We start from the raw sequence: 20606 nt of genomic DNA on the forward strand, positions 1-20606 counted from the left end.
CATCATGAAGGCTTATAATAGTGATAGTCATCAATCTCGTGTCCCTGACCGTCTCAGTGTACTCATTTGCTCCGTGTCCAATGCAGTGGTATCAAAAATGTACTATGCCCATTGTCAAGAAGGCAATTCCTGGAAGTGCAATCGATTACAAAGCGATCATGGTGGCAAAGATGGCCGCAACCAGCGCGCCGCAAGCGCCGAGACCTCGAAGAGAAGGAGCAGCGTTGCCCGAGCTCGAGGTGGTTGTGGCCGCAGCAGCAACGGCTTGGATACCGAAAGTTGTGCCAGTGATGACTTGAGTCGAGCCGCCGGTGGTGACAGTTGTGGTGATGGTCGCAGGGACAGGAGTGTTGGTCGTAGTGCTGCAGCCAGACCAGGTACCGGTCCACGAGGAGAAAGGACCCCAGCCAGCCGTCCATGTGGTCCATTGATCACAGTTGACACCGCTGGCCTTCGTGCCCCAAGGACCGAAGCCACCGGGCCCGAAACCAGGACCTCCGTGACCACCCCACATGCCGGGACCGCCCCATGGACCTTGTCCGTTCCAACCGCTGGGAGCAGAGGGCAAACCGGTGGAGCAAGCAGAGATCCAGCTTGACCACTGAGCCGAGTTCCAACCGCCACCTGGGCCGAAGCCGGGGGCAGCAGTGATCTGAGAAGGCCAGGCAGAGCCACCGGAGGTAGCGCTGAAGGTGGCTTCTTGAGAGGCAGAAACTGGGCTTCCTGCGTTGGCACAAAGCTGTGCAATGGCACCGTAGATGGCTGTGTCCAACTGTCAGCTCGCTGGCTCCTCTTTCTATTCTCATCTCGCAGGAAGAAGCTACTCACCCTCTTGATCGGTGGTGTTGGTGCAGGAGGTTGCGACGCAGGTGTTCAATTGGGAGATGGCAGTTTGATTGGAGCAGAGGCAGTCCCAGCCGCTGGAAGCACTGCAGGATGTGCCATCCCAGCTTCCCATGCAGTCAGACCACTAAGCAATTGGTTAGAACTAGCATCGCTTGCGAGAAGGAAGTGCGCGCAGGACATACCGAGCAGGATGGGAGCCATGCGAGAGTGGAGGTGGTGAAGAGGGCTGCCGCCAAGGGCACGGCCGATGCGAAGGACTTCATCCTGAATTGGGGATATCTGATATGCTTGGAGAGAGGACTTGCGATGAATGAGTATATGATGACGTCTCTTCGTCAAGGATATCGGTCGACGACTAAGTTCTGTTCAGGAGGATGGATTGTCTGTTGGGGCAGGTCGCTGAAGAAGTGCAAGAGCGGTGGGAGGAGGCAGGGAAAGGGAAAGATATAGGGATTTTTGTCCCCCACAACCAGCCTCAGGCGAGCCGTGCGTTTGTTGTTCTGTGGCCCCGGCCCTCGTCCTGACTCTTGAGGGACAGACCACCGCTTGCTCGGCGTTTGCTGGCTGGGGGACCAAGTGGAGGAGAGCACAGCCTTACCGCATGGCTGGAAGCGGTTGCTTGGGAGTCCGAACTTAGCAGCAAAATATGGGGACTCGGTGGCTGGTAAGGGACAGGGCTAGCCTCTAACAGTTAGAATCTGCTTAGCGCAAGGGACGGAGGTCGGAGGAAAGACGCGTCATGCAGGCCATGGGCGGGAAATTTCTCTGTAGCAGGTCACCAAGGGCATGTCCTTTAGTCCTTTTGCAGCCTAGCCAAGGCACATCAAGACACATCCAATTGTTCCCAGGGCCGCCCAGGGCTGTCACGGTTGGCCTGATCGATTGGCTTGGCATGCCCATCAGTCCGTCGGGGCCAGCTTCCAGCCCAATCGGGGCTAAACTCAATCCTCGATGTTCTTGATGGAATGAATGATTCGTGTGCTATTTTTGCGGACCTGGGGAAATCTCAAGAATGCGCTTGTGCAGTCCTTCATCTGCACCTCAGCCTCAAAACTCTCAGTGCCTCGCCGCTTTCATCGCCATGGGGCCTGAAAGGCTGTTCTCGGTACCGGCTACATTCACAAACTTCCATCCCAGCGAGGGGTCATTCGACTCTCGTATGTTGCTCTCGGTGGTGTTTTGGCCACTCTTCAACCTCAGTGGCAGCTTGCCCGATTGACGTGCCAATATGTCTGACGCGTCACGCCGCTTGTCCTACCGCAACCTCCCCGAACTACCCTCAGCATCGTAGCCCATAGCAATCAAATCAGCCATAGAGAATCAGTGTGATTGTCGTCGACTTTCCTCAAAAGGAAAAATCAGCAGATGATGACGTGGAACCTGGGAAGGAAGAAATGACCTCTACAGGAGTGACCTCTCCTCCTTGCTTCAGATCGGACAGTCGGGGGCTAGAGACCGACTCCCGGGCACCCGTCTCGTGTTGGCTGCCCGTTGGAGCGCTGAACGCCGCAGGCCTTGAGCGAAGATTGGCGGATTCGGAGCCTAAAGACGCTCGATACAGGCCTGCCAAGCAATCTCCCTTTACTCTCCGCTCATCTTCGTCCGAAAGCGCCTGGAAGGAGTCTGCGACGTTTTCTGGGCACACCGAGGCGTTGTGCGGCCGTGAATTACTTGTCTTCTCTTCCTTTTCATGCTGGAACTTCAAACAGTTCCGGCTTCATGTTGATCTTGCACAATTTCGCCAAACACCCGCTCAGTTGCAGAAAAGATTGGACTCCCTCGAGAATGCGCATATGGGTGAAGCCAATTTCTTTGATGAACTCGAGCTTCGAATGCTCTGAAAGCGTCGGAATAGTTTTCGTCACTCGGAACATAGTGCTTATAATGTCGTATGAGGAGTATCCCAAATCCCTTTAGGGTTGCCCCATGCCGGTTAGCGGACGCGCTCCACGATCGCCGGACAATTCCACAATGAAGAATGACCACTCACCACAGCTCCTTCAAAGAGTCAACTGCGCTGTCGATCTTGCCCTCCCAACATGCCTTAATCATAGCTTGTACCTTGACTGGATGCGGACTATCGACAACCCGGAACACGTTGTCCCCGCTCACGAATCCGAATCCTGCCCACGTACTCTGCAGGTTATTAATCGCCTGTCGCATGTCTCCCTCCGCGCTGAAAACGAGAGCAGCCAGACCGTCCTCGGAGTATTCCACCTTCTCAGCCTCGATTATTTGCATCAGGCGCTTCACAACTTGCGCGTCCGTGAGGCGAGAAAACCGCAGGATTGCGCATCTGGATTGCAGAGGTTCGATGATCTTGTTTGATTGGTTGCAGGCAAATGCAAAGCGAGTGGTGTTCGAATAAATTTCCATGGTTCTTCGCAGGGCTTGTTGTGCCCCAGGTGTCATGCTGGACTCCGTGTTAGAACTTGCGTAGCCATGGCGCCGTCACCTCCATACCTGTCTGCTTCATCCAGAATGACCAGTTTGTGCCGCCCAGGAGGCAACGTCACCTTCTTTTGCGCGAATCCTTTGATTCTGTTTCGTACAACATCAATGCCTCTCTCGTCGCTTGCGTTCAACTCCAGCACGGCCTCTTTGTATGCATCACCCAGAAGAGTACGCGCAAGACACAGGATGGAGGTGGTCTTCCCGATTCCAGGCATCCCAGAAATGATGACATGTGGCATGTTGCCATCTTTTGCGATGATCTTGAGTCGTTCAATAATCTCCGTGTTTCCCACAACATCGTCGAGATAGACAGGTCTGTATTTCTCTACCCTGTACGTCTGTCAGTCCTGTTCTGCGTTCTCCTTCAAGGTGAGGAATCGGGGTACCATGGCAATTCGTATTCAGGCGTTGCACCACTGCTGGCAGCATTAAGAACCTTTCTTGCCGCAGCAGATGATGATTCCGCTTGACCTGACATAGTTGCGATCTCGGAGAATGGCGGTCTTGTTATTCAAGTGGGTTGTGCTGTCATGAAACCAGCATGCAGCGCAGTTCTCAAATCACTGTATATGACTACAGGCGCGTCGGGCGGGACGCGTTAAGTGCTTCTTGGGCTTGGCGGGGCAGCACCTTGACTGCGTCTGGCCTATCTCGCTGTGCATATTACTCCGTACTGGGTACAGCACTAGCTGTGAGCCAGCCCCAACAACCCCAAGGAACAGCAAAGAAGTCCTTGGTTCTCAAGGCTTGGTCCTCAAGAGCCTACAAGACATGGATTGCAAAGACCCATTCTTGAGTACAGCCCAGCCTGCTGCTTTTTCACCCACGAGTTGGGGGACGGCGCTCCGACGGGTTCCTCTAGCAACTGCCACATCTGTTTCGGACCAAATCTGCCGAAGCCTGGAAACGTCATTACCAAGCAAAACTCTGGCGCTCCTGGCTCTCTGTGGTATCAGGGACGTGTTGGATCTATATATTTCGCACGCTTACGACCTTCGAGCGGCAGTGCGGAAGTTACAGCTCGTCAAAGATTTTGCTCGTATTTGTCCGTGAATTTCACGACAAACTCGTTAGGTACCCGATAAGTACGCGAACAAGCAAACTACGATGCTTGTCCTCACAGGCAGTACAGGACATCTAGGTTCTCGAGTCCTCGATACACTACTCCGCCAAAAACTAATTCCACCGTCAAAGCTGATCATTTCATCAAGCCACCCAAGTAATGTGTCGCCTGCAGCCCGGGATGCTGGTGTCGAGATCCGACCAGGCGATTTCACGTCTCCTGGCTCGCTAGCTGCCACATTCAAAGGTGCCGACGCTCTTTTCCTGGTCTCATTTCCCTCTCCAAGCATCGATAGGTGGCTTCACCATAAAGCCGCCATTAATGCGGCTAAACAGGCCGGTGTAAAGACTGTGATTTACACAAGCTTGATGTTTGGTGGTAAGACGGGCCTGGACAGCATAGCGGGCGTTCAGCAAGCGCATATCAAGACTATTGAATACTTGACGCAAAGTGGCTTGCAATATGTGATTGTGAGAGAGGGCATTTATGCAGAAAGCTGGTGGTTATACGCTGGGTTTCAACCACAGAAATTCAAGAAGGGCGACACAAGCGACATCAGATTCGTCATTCCCAACGACGGCCCTGTTTCTTGGGTCACATGGGACGACCTGGGTGAAGCCACCGCCAAAATCCTCCAAAATTATGAGAAATATCTCGGTCAGACGTTGAACCTGACCGGGCCACGAACGACCAGCATCAGCGATGTTGGCAAGCTGGTTGAGGAGCACACCGGGCGAAAAGTCAAAGTCGACATTGTGGGCAGGCAGGAAGCTGAACGGTACCACAAGTTTGAGAAGAAGAGTGTTCCTGAGGACAACTTCTGGGTTGTTGAGAGCTGGAGTGGCTGGCATGTAAGCCTCCTAAAAGACAAAACCATGGATTCCCCTATATGACAATCTGATGCTAACAACAGACCAGGATGGGATCGCGATGGGGGAGACAGCGATGGTTGATCCCTTGATTGGTGAAATCTTGGGAAGGGCGCCCAGAGGCATTGAAGAGATGGCAACTCGTCTTTTCACTCCCGAATAGGTTGATGTTTTCAAAGCGACGTTCTCGGAGGATGTGTTATGGTGACGGCTCGACGGGCAGCGATGGCAGAATAAAGCCGGAATCGCTAGCTCCTAAGCAGGGTGAATACTATTCTCTATCCAACCTGGAACTGACTCCATGTTGTCCACCACTAGGTATCTATTGTTGGTGCCTTTTGGAGGTTGATACGTCATCCTGGTATCTACGATCACGCCATGTTCCACAAGGCTGAGTTCTCTCCTTTTAAATCAACCCCTCGCAAGCATGGCAGCCTCCTTCGTCATCGAGGGCCTGCACAGCCTTGGGAAACTAGCGAACTCTACTCTATCAGACGCGACTGGTGGCTCTCCGAGGTGGCCCGGCTTACTGGGAAAGAACGAATTGAGAAGATGATGGAACATGACAGCACAATATTTTGCTGGGTCTAGCTGTACACAATCTGAGACCACCATACTGAAAGCGTGCAGGCATTGTGAAAAACTCAGCGCTGACGCGTTGGCCTGATGGATGGTTTCATTGGCCCTGGCTGTGCTGAAGTCCCTCGGATACGGGCGCGCTGGGTTCCTCGCTCCACCTGCCCACCCAACCCCCATCCTCTGGTGCCTCGCTATGCACAGGTGGGTGTTGGCATACTGCATCCTGGCATCCTCGAGGGGCGTGCGTCGTAACCCTCTCCAGCGATTCGATTCGGTGCCTACGGCAGAGACATGATGCCGAAACACGATTGTTCGAAGGCTCCCTGCTGGGCTGTGTACTTACTGTATATACCCAAGCCATGTCAGGTGAGTCTCCTGAAGTTCCTTCTTTCATCTTTCCTCGTCCCCAAGTACCCTTTCAATCCTTTTAAAATAATACCAGCTGGCGTCCCTGCCCCAAGCCACCCTCAAAGCCTCTGGTCCAATATTTGGCCACAATGAGCGTCTCAGACGGACTCGTGGTCTTCCTCTGTATCGTGGTCGCTGGGATCGTGGTGGCCGGTGCCGCCGCGCTCCATCGCGTCGTCGCAAACCACGAGTTTACCGAAGAGCTCCCACAGCCTTCCAACGCACAACAGTCGTACATGAGAGTAGTGCGGTCGAGAAAATGGCCCCTTTTCCATGTCGATGAACGCCTCCCGCCATCAACGATGACGTCGAGCGTGTGATATGATCTCCACGGTCGCAAAAAAAAAAAAAAAAAAACCCTTGACAAACTTGTATGTCGAAGACAAGGCACTGCGACGGTTGTTCCTGTCTCGGGTCGGCGTCCGACCGACAAATGGGGATTGAATGTGAGAATGACGCCTCGTCATACGTCGCGACACCCCCAATGGATTGTCTGTTTGAGGGAATCTCGGCGATGGGCTACCTTAATAATCGTCAAAAGATCAGTCATATGCAGGATAATTACGAGGCACTGTCGAAGATCAGAAGCATCCGGCCGCTCTCGAGGGCACGCCGAAGAAATTGGATCGCACGAGACCGGCCAAGCAGTTGGATAATGCAACCACCGCCGTCGAATGGTCGACCAATGCTTTACTTCCTCAGAGCATTTGCGATCAATGGAGCGGCCTGCTGCCATATCGCACAGTTTTCGCGGCTTCATCAATCCGCCAAAGATTGAAGCACGTCACAATGATTCACTCGTCGCGAGAGGGGGGACGCTGTTTGTTCCACCCGTCACCTCGCACATCATCGGGCGATCTCTCACATGGCACCCAAACAAACACACACTCTCACTCTTCCAATTCCCGCCACCGAGGCAACCAAGTACCCTTCACGGGAGCTCAAAGTTGCTCCGCGAAGAGCGACCATCCCTTCCCCAGCGCGGGTATGCTCTCCCCGGGTCATGAACTCACCCCCGGACTACCATAGTCCGATCGGTTGAATTTCTAGACGCCGATAACGATGACGATGATGATGACGACGGTGATGAGGCGCAAGTGCTGGTGGCGGGTTTATGTACTATACATACCTATAGATATTTGCATATAATACACACTTTACACACATGCACCAAAGAGCATATACGTCGAATGCCGCCGCGCGGCTGCGGGACGTGGACTAGATGAGAGATTGGATTACATGGGATGGTCTGTCTGTCATTCATTTTATCCATTCATTCATGTGCCTCATAGGGGACCTCGGGCCTCATTCTGAAAAAGCGAAATGTCGTAAATCAATGCACATCACCACGTACTGCACCTATGTAGTACCCACAGCCGGACTCCTTACAGGGGTCTCCGCTGCGCAGCGGCCACGTGGCCGAGACCTTCCCGTTGTTCAGTCTCTCAATCCCGCCGTAGTGGAGGCCAGGGGTTGACAACAAATGTTTCCCTCCCGGGTTCTGGCTAAGGCGGATGTGCGCGAATTCCCCGTCTGCCAGAACCTCTATGCCCACGGGGTCAAGACGGTCGATCTTCTCTTCCAGCTCTTCATGCGTGTATGCGCACAGGTCCTGGCCAAAGTGCGACTGAAGGTGCTCGGCAATGTCGATGATGTTCCGGTAGCGCCCGAACCCGCGACCGCTGCGCCACAGGGCGCCGTTGCGGAAACTGTCCATCCACACGGCGAACATGCCTGCGATCCACAGACTCGTCACCGAGCAAACGATCCAAAGATAGCCGCTGGAAAGACCCCATTGATAGGTACTGCTGGGGACACATTGGAGGATGCCTTTGGAGCTCTTTTCGCTCCTGCATTACCCAGTTATAATCGTCATCGACAAATGCCTTGAAAGACATGTTTTGGCCGGAGATTAAAATCTTGGTGAACTCCCCGGGATAATGTTCGATACAACCACCGTTGGCAGCACAGTATGCGTCATATGAGATGCTGTTGAGCTGATCGCGGTCCAGTTCGATCAACTTATATGTTGAGTCCCCTGGAGAGGTGACGTTAACCATGGTCTTGTATTCCACTATGTATCCTGTGGTCAGGTCGAGCAGAGTGGGCAGGGCAATGAGATATGCCACGGCAACGGCGAGCCAAATAAGGGTGACTTTTGCGCGGACGGTGTCCACCTTTGTAACGGCTCGCAGTTGGTACCAGGCTCCCTTGATGGACGTCGTGTCGAACGCCATGGCAGTGTACAACTGCAAGGGGACGCAGTTTTCCTGGATGATGCGAAGGATGGCCATGCTGAAGAGATGATAGGAGAGCCATGATAAGAGCACCTGCGAGCCCCTACCCAGGACCAAGTTGAGGCCTGCATCCAGGATCTTGACTGTCGTGTAGCTCAGAGAACCCCAGGCTATGTTGACGGCGAATCTCCCGGAATAAAGAGACGGGTCGCAAGGAAACAAGCGTTCTGCAAGGTGGCGGTTGCCATAAAGGTCGAGCAGTGTGTAGAAAGGGTATCCGGCAATAAGCCCTGGGACGACTGCGCCGACGGTGCATCCACTGTATACCAGAAAAGCACCGATAGTGATGAGGACGTTCCTGATGGTGCAATATTTGCGGAGAGGTTTCAACGGTTTGGGCGGCAGCACGTACGGCGGAACAGGCTGGCTCTGGCTCTGGCTCTGGCTCTGGCTATCAAATTTTTTGGGGAGGTCATCCAGGGAGGAATTGCCGCTTCGTACATTGAGCCGGGGCTCCTTCAATAGATATTCGTCGAGCGAAGGCATTTTGAGGCATGGATGGCTCCCCAAAGCTCAAGGCAGCAGATCTGGGAGACAAGGATCAAAGTCACACTGGAAGAGGCACTGCAGAGACCTACCTACCTTCGGGGTACCTACCAGGGGAATTTAAACTGGCGACCGTCAACATCGTCTCGCGCTGCAAAAAGTCCCGTCTATTGTGCGGCTGAGAAACAAACTCCCCACGACCCACGATAGCGACGCCGTGTGGCTTTGTACCAGTCGAAGAATACTTAGATTCGACTGTTGCTAGCGAGTGGACGGCGTTCTGGACTCTGGGCCCCCTTTGGTGGTCCCAAAGGGAGTAATAAAAGTACGGAGGTTTAATGCGAAGCAATTTGCGAAAGTCCCGTTTGAGTGAGAAGAGGCGACTTGAGGCGACCCGAGGTTTCGGTACTGAAGGAGCCAAGACCACACAAGCTTCCGCTACCAGCGTCTTCAGCCAGCCGTGCCAACAGCCACCCCGTCTTGCCCGTCCTGCCCACAACAAGCATGAACATGCTCAACTCCAGTCCAGAGCCCAGACCGTGTTGAATTATCCCTGGCATCTTTCTTAGGGGGAGGAACACGGACACATACTGCGTAGTATTCCGATAATTATGGTAGAACGAATGTTCGCTTTGGGACCTTGACGGGATCTGTCGGCGACAAATGGCCCGTTTTTGGCAGGCATCGGCGAGATCTACTCCGTATGTAGGTCCTTTTGCAGGTCCTTTCAACAGCATTAGCGGCGCGGAAAAAGGCTCAGAATGTGCTGAATACCTGGGCAGCATGATGAACCTGTTCTCTACCGCAGCTCATTAACAACTACCTGCTCCTCGGGCCGAGTCCCGGTGACAGAAATACCAGACAGTGTTGGCGGGATGTCGAACCTCGAGGGCCATCTCACCGCCGTGAGACTGATGCTTATGTCTTCTCCCATAACGGCTCACAGAACTCCTCCACGGCACCTGACCTCTCCCATTCTTTGGGGGGTATAAGTCTCTCTCATGCTCACAATGAAACCGAATCAGGCCCTCAACACGACTCCTTGAGCCAGTCTTCAGGGCCTACCCAGTCACAGCAGCTTCGCACCCTTCAACCACCGTAATGTCGGTATCTCCGTATTCCGTCCAGCACGACCCCGAAGTCCAAGAATACAACAAACGCCTCGCGGCTTGGAAGGCTTCCGAGAAGAGTAGGAAGCAAGAAGAGAAACTTCTCCGAGATCAGGCCAAGAGGGACCGAAGAGCGGCGTTGAAGCAGATAGCTAAGGCGGAAAAAGGTGATTGTATTGAATTCGTTTGCGTCTGGTGAAGGTTCGCTGACGCCGTGGCAGCAGAGGTTCGAAAGGCCTTTAGGTGGGTGTGTCAGAAAGGCCGATCGAAGACTGAGGTCTTTTCAGCGAAGAAGCTCGATGATGACAGTGACTCGGACGAGGTCTCTTTGCGAGAAGCGCTAGCGGTGTAACAATAGATGCTTAGATGGCACAACATAACTTCCGTGTCAGCAGGGCGTCCATCAATGCTAGAAATCCTGCCGGTGCAAAAGTTCGTTTCGCGTCAAGTCCCATCCATTCATCCTCCCAAACTCCACAAACCTTTACCCAGGCCCCTCGCAACAACACCACCCAACCACGAGCCTCTCGCCTCAATGCCGAGACTTACGCCCTTGGCCCCGACCCACTGACTCACCGCGGCCGTGACAGCGACCTCATCGTCGCAGGGGACACGGATCCAGGCATTTGGGCCCTCGACTTTCAAAACGTCGACGGGGATGGCGGTGCCGGTGAGTCCGAGGTACTGCTGAAGCGCTGCCGTGAGATATGAACGCAGTGTGATTTCGTCCAGCGTCTGGTCAGCTTGTGTTGGCATGGCGTGGAGACGGAGGTGGAAGTATGAATATGGAGGGCTGCGCAGCGTGATAGTGGCAGTTTGCTCCGTCAGCGGAGCAGCTTTGGTCTTTGTCATGAGCGACGATTCTCATTCATAAAGGACAGAAGGTTGGAGGTAGATTGATCGAACCATATATGTGTGGCTCTATAATGCACCGCAAAGAGAAAGAATTCTAAGAGGGAAGAATCAAAAGCGGAATTATGTGCAATATGACAGTGCTATTAATATTTCCACACTCGGGAACCATGGCTCTTCTGGGGCTACAATGTCATTCCAGCGTGTCAGACACCAATGATACCGTATCGTCAGATTTGCTCTAGTGCTACTACATACCTACAGGAGCGAGCTAAATACGAAGTCCATACCGAGTACTTCAGTATTTTCTTGTGATTGGTCTGCCGCAACATCCATCCCTCAATACGGGCACCTTGACAGTTTCACAGCCTCCTACTCACCAACTACATACATACCATCATCAACCGCCGAGAACACGAAGTCCTGTGTCAGGTCTGTTGCTCCCACCAATGTTCTCAAGGCTGAAGCATCTCTCCCGCCATCTCTCACTCTCACAACCCTCTGTTCTATCCAAAACCATGTCGTCAACCACAAGCACGCCAACAACCACATTCACTCTCCCCGACACGACCCCCAGCATCCCAGTAACCCACCCGTCCTCTGTCACCAAGGACCAACTCCTCAGTTTCCCGGCCTTCAAGACCTGGCTGAATACCCTGCAAAGGAGCCTGTCACTACAGTACAGCGCTGCAACCCACCCATTCCACAAATCCCCATACTCTCTGAGATCCATCGAGATCCAATCCGTCGACTTTTTTTCCGGCCACCGCCTCGGCTTCCTCAAGCTCAAGGCCACCGTGACCAATGACGAGGGAGAGTCCCTGCCCGGCTCGGTATTCATGCGAGGCGGGAGCGTCGCCATGTTGATAATCTTGACCCCTTTGCCTTTGCCTTCGCTTTCTTCCGAGCAATCGCCCCCAACGACCTCCCAGGCGCTGCCCCTGCCAGGAGAAGAAGAGTACGCGATATTGACGGTCCAGCCCCGGATTCCGGCCGGATCGCTCAACTTCGTCGAACTGCCCGCGGGCATGATCGACGACAGCGGCACGTTCGCGGGCGCAGCAGCCAAAGAAATCCAAGAGGAAACCGGGCTCGAGATCTCGAGCGACGAGCTCATCGACATGACGCAACTTGCGTCGTCGTCCACCATCACTCGCCCTGGTCCTGGTCCTCAGGAGAACACTCCGGAAGAGCAGCTCCAGTCGGCCATCTACCCTTCCCCAGGCGGGTCCGACGAATTCATCCCCATCTTCCTCGCCCGCAAGACCCTCCCGCGCCCGCAGATCGAGACTCTAAGGGGCAAGTTTACCGGCTTGAGGGACCACGGCGAGAAAATTACGCTGCGCATTGTGAGATTGCACGAGGTGTGGAAGGTCACGTGGAGAGATGGGAAGACCTTGGCGGCCATGGCGCTCTATGAGGGCTTGAAGGGAGAAGGGAAGCTGTGATCGATCTGGCTTCAAAGAGCTACAACTCGTGCAAGTCTCGAATCTCCGGTGGGGACTTTTTTTAAATAATTCCTTTTTTATTCTCATGGCGCTCTCTGCCCCCCCCCCCCCGGTCGTCATCCCTGCCGCGGTTCGTCTCATCGATGATGACTCCTCAGAATTGGGTATTTAATACAATCCTCTATCAGAAAATGGGACACCCCGAGAAAGCGATCTACGCCTGAAAGTCGGCCAGAAGCCGGCTCAGACTGCTAACTGGTTCCTAGCGAGTAGCAGAAGGTGAATCTAGACCATTTGGCACTGGGGTGGGAAGCGTGGCCAGGTACTTTTCGTGCGCCTTCCGCTGTGCCTCCCACTCCTTCCTCAACTTCTTCACCCGGCTCGCCGTCAGAGGGGTTCCATTCCTGGCCGTTGTCGGGACACCATCGTCATCCCACGCCGAATACTCCGTTTGATGGGGTGGTTTAAACATCTCTCTCGGATCGAGTTTGGCCTTCTGCAACTTCTCCTGCGCTTCTCTTTCGCGCTGTTTTCTCGCTTCTTCTTTTTGGCGGGCTTTGTCTTCCTTTTCGCGCCGGGCCGCTTTGAGGCCTTCGGTGACGGGGCGGACCAGAGCGGGCGCATTCTCTCGGTCTTCGAGGTAGATGTCCAGTTGCCAGAGATCGATGTCTCGGACCCGGTCGCAGAGTGCGAGGATTTGTTTGTTGAGATCAGGCGAGGATTCCATGGCAGCCGGCGAAGAAGTCGCTTGAAGGGCGGCCCTGCTGAACTCGCTCAGTGCACGGGCATATGAAGGCCGAGGTCTCCCACTGGAGGCCGGCTCCTCCAGGCTTGTGGGCGAAGTGGTCACGATTTCCTGGACTTTCTCGGCAGTGATGGATTTAGCAATGGCGGCTTGTCGCAGTTCGTCTCGCATTTTAGCGAGCGGGTAGACGAACTCTTTTGCGGCGTCCGGGATCTCGATACCTTTCCAGCCCACCTGTTCGGTATCTGCTGGCTCGGAGCCATTCAGACCAAAGATGTTCACTAGACGTGTGACGAAAAGGCCCACCCGGCGATGATCCGCTGCTGTCAATTCGGACTTCTTGGCGCTGTTGTATGTGTTTATTAGTTGTGATATCGTGTTCATGGCGATCGGCGTGTTGAAGGAATCGAGTAATGCAGTTCGGACCTTCTCTGCTGCCTCCTGAACAGCGTCTTCCAAGCCGGCTGGTCGTTCGTCTGAGGATTTTGTGTTCTTGATGGCCTCGATAGCATTGAGGAAGAAGTTGTCTACACGGTCTTCCCAATTCCTGCCTTCGGTGACCATGTCATCCGTAATTTCTATTCCGTCTTTCCAATTTCCGAGCAAGAAAACAATTCGCAGACTCCTCGCAGTCCAATCCTTCCTGACGTGGAGCGCTTCCCGGATGGTAGTGAAGTTTTTCAGCGATTTTGACATCTTTGATCCTTGTATGGATAGATGACCCATATGCAGGAAATAATTCACCCATTGACCATGGTTTGCCCAGAACGCTTCGCTCTGGGCAAGCTCATTGTCATGGTGAGGAAATGCTAGATCAATCCCGCCGGAATGGATGTCCATTTGTTGACCAAGCTTCCCCGACGCCATCGCCGAGCATTCAATGTGCCATCCAGGCCGACCAGGACCCCATTCGCTATCCCAGCTTGGCTCACCGGGCTTTGATGCCTTCCAAAGAGCAAAGTCGGCGTCCGATCTCTTAGCAGTTGCGTCTTTTTGTGACAGAGCACCTTCTCCGTCAGCCTGCAGTTCCTTGTCGTTTCTGTTCCATGGCTCTAATCTGGCGTACGGGTAACCGGCGGCCTCGAATGCTTTTATATCGAAATAAACCGAACCATCTGACGTCCTGTAGCCCATTTTGTTGTCCACAATCTTCTTGACAAACTCCGCAATCTCTTTGCCATGCTCAGTGACTCGCACAAGGTCATCTGGATCTATGACATTGAGATCGTGCATGTCCTGGAAAAATCGAGCCTCATATTCTTTTGTGAGTTTCGTGAACACGGCATAATCGTCTCCGCGGATCGTGCTCCCGAACTGCTCGTCCAGGACGAGGCACATGATATCGTTCACGCGGTTGTAAAATTCATGCGGGGTCAGGAGCTTTGGATCCTGCATCAGAGCTTTTGCCGCGTTTCGAGCGGTATTGATGTGCATCTTGATCTTGGCCTCTTTGTCACCTGGCTTGGTTCCTGGCTCTAGGCTCCCTCCTGCAAGGACATCTCCATATGTGTGTTCGATAACTCCGTCGAATGTCTCGGGGGTGATGAGGTCCTTGGATGCTATGCGTTTCAGGTTCTTCTGGATGTAGTAGTGCCAGGCCTGCTGAGCGTCTTGCCGGACTTGGTCGTCGATGTATCTAGATGGCAGTTAGCATCTGCAGAGATTATTTCGTGCCGTCGCTCCGTACCTGTGGTTCTTCTTGTATTCGTCATAGAGGTGACGTTGCCTCGCTCTTAGAATGATCTTGTCATCAATATCTGTGGTGTTCATAACAAACCGAATCTTGAAGCCAAAGTAGTCTCGCAGGATACGTCGAATGATATCCGTGGTCACATAGTTACGCGCATGGCCCAGGTGGGAGTCGTCATAGACCGTGGGACCGCAGGCATACCAAGAGATATGGCCGGGTTGTATAGGGACAAATGGGACTTTTGATCGTGTCAACGAGTTGTAGACCTTCAACTGCGGCTGATGGGTTGCGCCCGTAGGCATGGTCCAGAGAGGTTGCGACATTCTGCAGGATTTGTTGCAGAAACTCCAAGCTGATGAGCAGAAAGAGCGCCTCAAATAGCTCATGAGACTCCAGCTCAGCGCAGCACAGCTCACTTCACTTCACTGACTCACCTCCCTCTGTTTGGGCGCAGGCAGGACGCTGAGCAGGACTGAGTCACGCAGCTGGGCTGGAATGAGGCTCGGAAAATCGCACGCAATACGAGGTAGTACTACCCCGGAGCCACTTTGCCCACTTAAATTTTGAGGATGGATCGCGGGTCAAATGCCCGTAAACCAGGCGGAGGGGTCGAGGACTCAGACTTGAAGTGAAGCAACAAAATACGGATTCTTCTGTGCACGAATGTCTGCTGGATGTATCAAGCGAGGAAGGTTGCAATATGCCATTCTCTTCCCAGCCACAACCGTCTGGCTTGAGGCCCAGCTTCTCTATGGAACTGCGAGTGTATGTCTCAAGCAAGAAACGCCGTGAACAATGCAAAAATGCAGGTCCAAGCCCTCCGGTCACCATTTCTTCCCAACAACCCACGAAACGCCTCTTCTACCAGCGCCGCGGTGTCGAGCGACCCACCCGTAGCCCATCCAGGCGACCTTGCATGCCACTCCCCATAGAAAGACGGCGAGTACAAACCCCCACCAGCTCCCAGAGCTTTCTCGTGGAGCGACATCCGAGTATCCCAAGATCTCACCCTCTCGATCCAGCGCTCCCACGCGAAACCGAGAATATTGAGAGAGCTGGGACAGATCAAAACTCTCTTCGAAGAACTCCTTGTCAATGAAATCGAGATCGCTCCATTCCTCTTCGTGCTCTCCTGTGCCACCTCCCTGCAACACCCATGCTTCTACCTCTGTCGCTCCATTCCAACTAACATAGAGCAGGTCATCCACGATCTTTGCTGCAGGGGGCTCTCGAGGCTTGCCAATCCAACCTGCTGATTTGAAAGCTCTGTACGAAACTGCCGTAGTGAAGACGTGAAGCCACGGCGCCCCGTAATGGACCTCGCACAGCAGAGTTCCGTCCAGAGAAAACTCACTCAAGACCGGAGAATGGCCAAAGCCCACGAACACGTGTCTGGTGTCAGGAAGGTATTGCGCCGAGCCCTGTGAAGGCGTCCGTGTCTGGTATTGAGACACATACGAGTGCAGAAGGGTTACGGTACGGTTGGCTATATCCAGCTTGAGCATCATGCCTCGGCTGTATGGGCCATCGACATGCAAGGGCCCTCCTTCCTTGTTGTCGAAAAGCGTGATGATACCTTCTTCTTCGCTGACCCAACGTGCATCATGCTGCCACTTGAAGTTGACAGCGTCGCCCGCTGAGAGGTCCCTGAATTGGTTGCGTTGGCCGCCAAGAATCCATATGATTTGGCCATCCGGGCTGATGCAGCTGACCGAATGGGTATGGCGTGAGGAGATGAGATAGTTGCCCTTGGAGTCCTTGTCGACGCTGTTAATGTGGAAGAAGTCGAAAGGAATGCTTTTGATGTATCCGCCAAATGGATGAGTCATGAAAGTCTCATTGACTTGGAAATGGTCTGAGGCTTTCCACTCGAAGAGCAGCTCGCCAGTCGCAATGTCGACTTCCTGAAACCCACTGTCGGCGAGCCATCCGTTCTTCCATTTACCCAGCGAGGAGAGGTCGGCCGGAGTCACATTGTAGAACGTCAACAGCGCGGTATTGTTTGGGGTGATTTTGAACTCGTGGAGATCACCTTCGATCTCGCTTCCCTTCGCAACAGCTGAAACTGTGTGTTTGACATCGTACGAGCTATCCAACTGATCTTTTATCAATCGACCGAAGCTTTACATGAATGCAAACTCACCATGTGATAGACGCCTCTGCCCATGGTCCCTCCCTTCTTTCCAGACCAAAACGTCAAGTATTGCTGGCCCATGTAACTCTGGACTTTTAGATTCGTCGTAACGGCAAAACCTTCCCCTTTCCAAATAAGTTCACGATTACTATCCAGTATTGCAGGACCAGGATTGGGGATGGAGCCTCCATTGTAATTGAGAAAGGTATACCCCTTGTCGCAATCCGGGTCGTGTTTGCCTATGCTTGTCCGCGGCGAGCTCAAGCCATTCGACACATATGTCTGCGAAGGCGAACCACCATAGAAGCCCAGATCATACAAGGTCGGATTCAGGGTCGGAGATAACCAGATAAGGAGCGGGATCGCGGCGTAGGAAATGGTCAAGTAGAGAGCAACAGCACCCGCGACAACAATCACGGCCCAGAGCAGAAGCCGGAGGACAAAGGGCTTCACCTCGAAGCGCCGACGCCCCATGAGAAGCATTGGAGCAGGGGGAACGCAGCATTGTCCGTGTCTTTCACATACAAGAGGTGGCCAACACGTACTATATGTGAAAAATACATGCGCTTCGTGGTCAACGGGGGGAGAAGAGGACTAGCAACCATACCCAGCGACGGTGCGTGTCGTTTGGCCAACCACGATGCCGGCCACAGTTTTGACGACATGGCCACTTGAGGATCGGAGAGGGTCGACGCATATGGCAATTGATTCATCGGCGGTTGATTTCGACACTGTGGGAAATAGTCCGCGTAATTTCAGGGGGGGGGGGGGGGGGGCATTTGGTGGGCATTCGAGCTTGCCAGCGGGAGATTTTCCTTGTCAACAACACTGGACAGGTTAGCTGGTCACATGTGGATAAAGATGCTGCCGTAAGGAGGCTTAGCAGACGCAATGAAACAGGATCCTATCAAAACGGCATGAGATGCGACGAGAGGGAAAAGGTGGAGATGGGTAGTGGGCAAGAAGATGCCAACGCTTGAGGTGATGCTCATGGCGGCTTGTTTGCTTGGATTGGCGGTCTTGGTGTCTTGATGGTGGCATCGGCGGGCTTGAATGTCGTTGATGGCTTGCAGTGAGGCGTATCAGTTGCGGTACACGACCACCAGGAGCTTGCGAGCTGCAATACGCAAGCTGGAGCAACTGGGGCACGACCTGGTCAGAAGCCCCAATCTCATGTACCTAACACCTCGTACACACCGGGTCGTTGCCCGGGTGGGTGTGGTTTTTCTCTCCTGTCCTCAGACCTGCTCGCAAAAACTGCCTGGTCGAGCATGGTTTGCGACAAAAGCGGAATGTGGAATACCGGTCCATACAGCAGAAATTGAGGCAAACAAAAGGAAAACGGGCAAGTGAAGGGCAGGTTGAGTTGAGAGATAGCTCTAAACACCCAAGCAGTGACAAGAGATGCCGTTTAAGCCGGATCAACCACCGCACACGGCGGGTGCTTGCTGCCAGGTGCTGCCAGGTGCTGCCCGATGCTGCCAAGGACGACCCAAACCACCTGCGCCCACCAACCTGCCCGGTAATTATCCGTCACCGCCGTCTGTTGTTGTATCACTGCAAGCATCCATGAACGCGGCCAGATACAGTACTGGGTACCATCTGCCTTCATCTGCGCCCTCGCTAATACCCACCGAGCTGCCCCCCCCCCCCCCCCCCCCCCCCCCCCCCCCCCCCTTTAGCGCAAGTTCGAATAGAGACTCGGAAATCGGCCACGACCCCCATTCCTCTCCATTCCTCCTTCGACGATCGGCGCTTTAGCATGACAATGGTGGCCGCCATCATCGCACGGAGGCGCTGGTCGGGTGGCTACACCCATGGTTGAAAAGGACAACAGGCACAACACTGAATGGCACCAATTGATAGCCTACCTACTCCGAATTCGAAAGAAACACGTCGGGCTGATCAAAGCCGATCCCAGCCCTCACACCCCAATCATTTGGCTACCACCAGGTACAAACACACAACCAAAGACCAGCTATCCACCAGGCCACGCTATCCACACCCACGTGCTTCCTCCCTCTCGTATCCGCTTCTTTGCTGCCGGCCATCCTACGTCTTGCCGAGCCAAGACATTAATTGGATGTGCTCATCGTCACCAAGCTACAGTACAACGATAACTGGCAATCTGGGTACCCTGTTCAGCCAAAGCCTCCGTCCTCCCTGAAGAAAAAAGCAGGCCTTTGAAAGGACGCCCATCTCGGCATCACTTCTCCGTGTCACATCCACCATGCCCCTTCCAACCCATTCTTGTCCTGGCTGCCAGCGGCGAGTCATCTTATGACAGTTCCATGGTCATGTGGCCGCGTGCAAGCTTAGCAAAAGGTCCCTTGTCCGCGTTTCTCGAGAACTGCTGTTCCCTTCTTCTGATCCCTAGGTACGGCAAATAATGGCCCGGATGGACGACAATGAAGATTGCCGCCACGAGGAACATCAGCGCCGAATCAAATGCATAGAAGAACCACTCGTGATCGGTGAGATAATTCCTCGTTCCCAAGGCGAATTCAATCAAGCGGAACACCGTCCGAATCAGAATCAATATATTGGCCACGTTGATCACCGTCAAGAACAACTGCCAGTTGCGCTCTTTTGGGAGTGAAACGTCTCGGAGCGTCGTCCTCAGCAGAATGCTGAGCCGGAGGCTGGCAAAAACGAAGAAGCCGAATGACGCCAGTTGTAATCCTAGTCCGACCAGAACCACGTTTTTCCCGGTGTTTGCGTGCTCTTTCGTGTTTGCTGCGGCCACCATGGAGCCTCCAATTACCTGGATGAAGAAGCTGAAGACATCAGATCCTACAAAGACCGGGGTGATCCTGCGCGCAGGCACCCAGAGATGGCGAGCCGTCTGAAAGCGCGGAGGGACCACCCACATCACGACTCGGCCGAACGCCATGTAACAGGCGGCCGCCATCACGGCGGGTGCAACGAGGACTGACTTAATTATCAGTAACGAAGAGTTGGATCGGGGAGGGACGGGATTTGAATCTCTCGTAAGGCTGGTATCCTTTTTGGACGAGACTTACTCATAACAGTCTGGACGATGAAGGTGTTCCTGTTCTCGAGATTTTTGATGGAAATAGCTCGAGTCACATATCCGATGAACTCCACTGTGTCAAGGTCAGTAACACACATGCAGCTGCATATTGACGACGCAATGGCAGACTCACGGGCGACCGCAAAGTTCATCGACCACCAAAACCAAGATCGGTGCCAGAACATCTGGCCCAGATTTGTTATCAATGCAACGGCATACAGCGCAATGAAAACGACCGCTGCCGCGAAAGATGGGACATAGTCGTATCGGCCTTGCTTTGCAAATTCTTGGGGAGACTTGTCACCGGGCTCGCTGCCATTGACGGATCGAGAAGCGAGGAACAGCAAGTGCGGGATAGAGTTTCCCAACGCTTCCATGATGCTGCCAAGTGTGATGTGAGGAATGCCTCCCTAACAGATTGCCAGCGATTCGGCTTCTCAGTTGAGTGAAGAAATTCTCCAAGATGTGGGAGCAGAATGACCACGAGAGGGTTGTAGGCTATCGGTAAAATCACTCTGATCGGCCTGTTCCTCAATGTCTTATTATACTGGTTGGGGTTGGTCCATCCATGGATGGCCCATAGGTGGAAAGG

At 53.6% G+C, this 20606-nt stretch overlaps 11 protein-coding genes across 11 annotated transcripts; 4 read left to right on the top strand and 7 right to left on the bottom strand.

Annotated features, from left to right (window-relative positions):
* Nucleotides 1-145: 145 nt before the first annotated feature.
* On the bottom strand, nucleotides 146-1109 carry A1O5_04415 (uncharacterized protein; the record flags this gene model as incomplete). The annotated part of the gene is made up of 3 exons (XM_007745022.1): nucleotides 146-762; nucleotides 829-970; nucleotides 1029-1109. 3 exons carry the CDS (start codon nucleotides 1107-1109, stop codon nucleotides 146-148), a joined length of 840 nt encoding a protein of 279 aa, XP_007743212.1.
* Nucleotides 1110-2534: 1425 nt separating this feature from the next.
* Nucleotides 2535-3778, bottom strand: A1O5_04416 (replication factor C subunit 4; the record flags this gene model as incomplete). The annotated part of the gene is made up of 4 exons (XM_007745023.1): nucleotides 2535-2757; nucleotides 2837-3259; nucleotides 3310-3630; nucleotides 3687-3778. 4 exons carry the CDS (start codon nucleotides 3776-3778, stop codon nucleotides 2535-2537), a joined length of 1059 nt encoding a protein of 352 aa, XP_007743213.1.
* A 629-nt stretch (nucleotides 3779-4407) lies between these two features.
* A1O5_04417 (uncharacterized protein) lies at nucleotides 4408-5395 on the top strand (the record flags this gene model as incomplete). The annotated part of the gene is made up of 2 exons (XM_007745024.1): nucleotides 4408-5214; nucleotides 5282-5395. 2 exons carry the CDS (start codon nucleotides 4408-4410, stop codon nucleotides 5393-5395), a joined length of 921 nt encoding a protein of 306 aa, XP_007743214.1.
* A 913-nt stretch (nucleotides 5396-6308) lies between these two features.
* Nucleotides 6309-6539, top strand: A1O5_04418 (uncharacterized protein; the record flags this gene model as incomplete). The annotated part of the gene is made up of 1 exon (XM_007745025.1): nucleotides 6309-6539. The coding sequence occupies one exon, from the start codon at nucleotides 6309-6311 to the stop codon at nucleotides 6537-6539; it is 231 nt and encodes a 76-aa protein (XP_007743215.1).
* Nucleotides 6540-7552: 1013 nt separating this feature from the next.
* On the bottom strand, nucleotides 7553-9002 carry A1O5_04419 (uncharacterized protein; the record flags this gene model as incomplete). The annotated part of the gene is made up of 2 exons (XM_007745026.1): nucleotides 7553-7953; nucleotides 7976-9002. The coding sequence occupies 2 exons, from the start codon at nucleotides 9000-9002 to the stop codon at nucleotides 7553-7555; spliced, it is 1428 nt and encodes a 475-aa protein (XP_007743216.1).
* Nucleotides 9003-10103: 1101 nt separating this feature from the next.
* On the top strand, nucleotides 10104-10310 carry A1O5_04420 (uncharacterized protein; the record flags this gene model as incomplete). Its single annotated transcript, XM_007745027.1, has 1 exon — nucleotides 10104-10310. The coding sequence occupies one exon, from the start codon at nucleotides 10104-10106 to the stop codon at nucleotides 10308-10310; it is 207 nt and encodes a 68-aa protein (XP_007743217.1).
* A 260-nt stretch (nucleotides 10311-10570) lies between these two features.
* Nucleotides 10571-10963, bottom strand: A1O5_04421 (uncharacterized protein; the record flags this gene model as incomplete). Its single annotated transcript, XM_007745028.1, has 1 exon — nucleotides 10571-10963. The coding sequence occupies one exon, from the start codon at nucleotides 10961-10963 to the stop codon at nucleotides 10571-10573; it is 393 nt and encodes a 130-aa protein (XP_007743218.1).
* A 518-nt stretch (nucleotides 10964-11481) lies between these two features.
* On the top strand, nucleotides 11482-12411 carry A1O5_04422 (uncharacterized protein; the record flags this gene model as incomplete). Its single annotated transcript, XM_007745029.1, has 1 exon — nucleotides 11482-12411. One exon carries the CDS (start codon nucleotides 11482-11484, stop codon nucleotides 12409-12411), a length of 930 nt encoding a protein of 309 aa, XP_007743219.1.
* Nucleotides 12412-12673: 262 nt separating this feature from the next.
* A1O5_04423 (cysteinyl-tRNA synthetase) lies at nucleotides 12674-15169 on the bottom strand (the record flags this gene model as incomplete). The annotated part of the gene is made up of 2 exons (XM_007745030.1): nucleotides 12674-14792; nucleotides 14844-15169. The coding sequence occupies 2 exons, from the start codon at nucleotides 15167-15169 to the stop codon at nucleotides 12674-12676; spliced, it is 2445 nt and encodes an 814-aa protein (XP_007743220.1).
* Nucleotides 15170-15670: 501 nt separating this feature from the next.
* A1O5_04424 (uncharacterized protein) lies at nucleotides 15671-17463 on the bottom strand (the record flags this gene model as incomplete). The annotated part of the gene is made up of 2 exons (XM_007745031.1): nucleotides 15671-16942; nucleotides 16990-17463. The coding sequence occupies 2 exons, from the start codon at nucleotides 17461-17463 to the stop codon at nucleotides 15671-15673; spliced, it is 1746 nt and encodes a 581-aa protein (XP_007743221.1).
* Nucleotides 17464-19258: 1795 nt separating this feature from the next.
* Nucleotides 19259-20391, bottom strand: A1O5_04425 (uncharacterized protein; the record flags this gene model as incomplete). The annotated part of the gene is made up of 3 exons (XM_007745032.1): nucleotides 19259-19911; nucleotides 20004-20087; nucleotides 20148-20391. The coding sequence occupies 3 exons, from the start codon at nucleotides 20389-20391 to the stop codon at nucleotides 19259-19261; spliced, it is 981 nt and encodes a 326-aa protein (XP_007743222.1).
* Between the last annotated feature and the right edge of the window lie 215 nt (nucleotides 20392-20606).

Source organism: Cladophialophora psammophila, assembly GCF_000585535.1.
Source record: "Cladophialophora psammophila CBS 110553 chromosome Unknown aczJe-supercont1.6, whole genome shotgun sequence".
Lineage (NCBI taxonomy): Eukaryota > Fungi > Ascomycota > Eurotiomycetes > Chaetothyriales > Herpotrichiellaceae > Cladophialophora > Cladophialophora psammophila.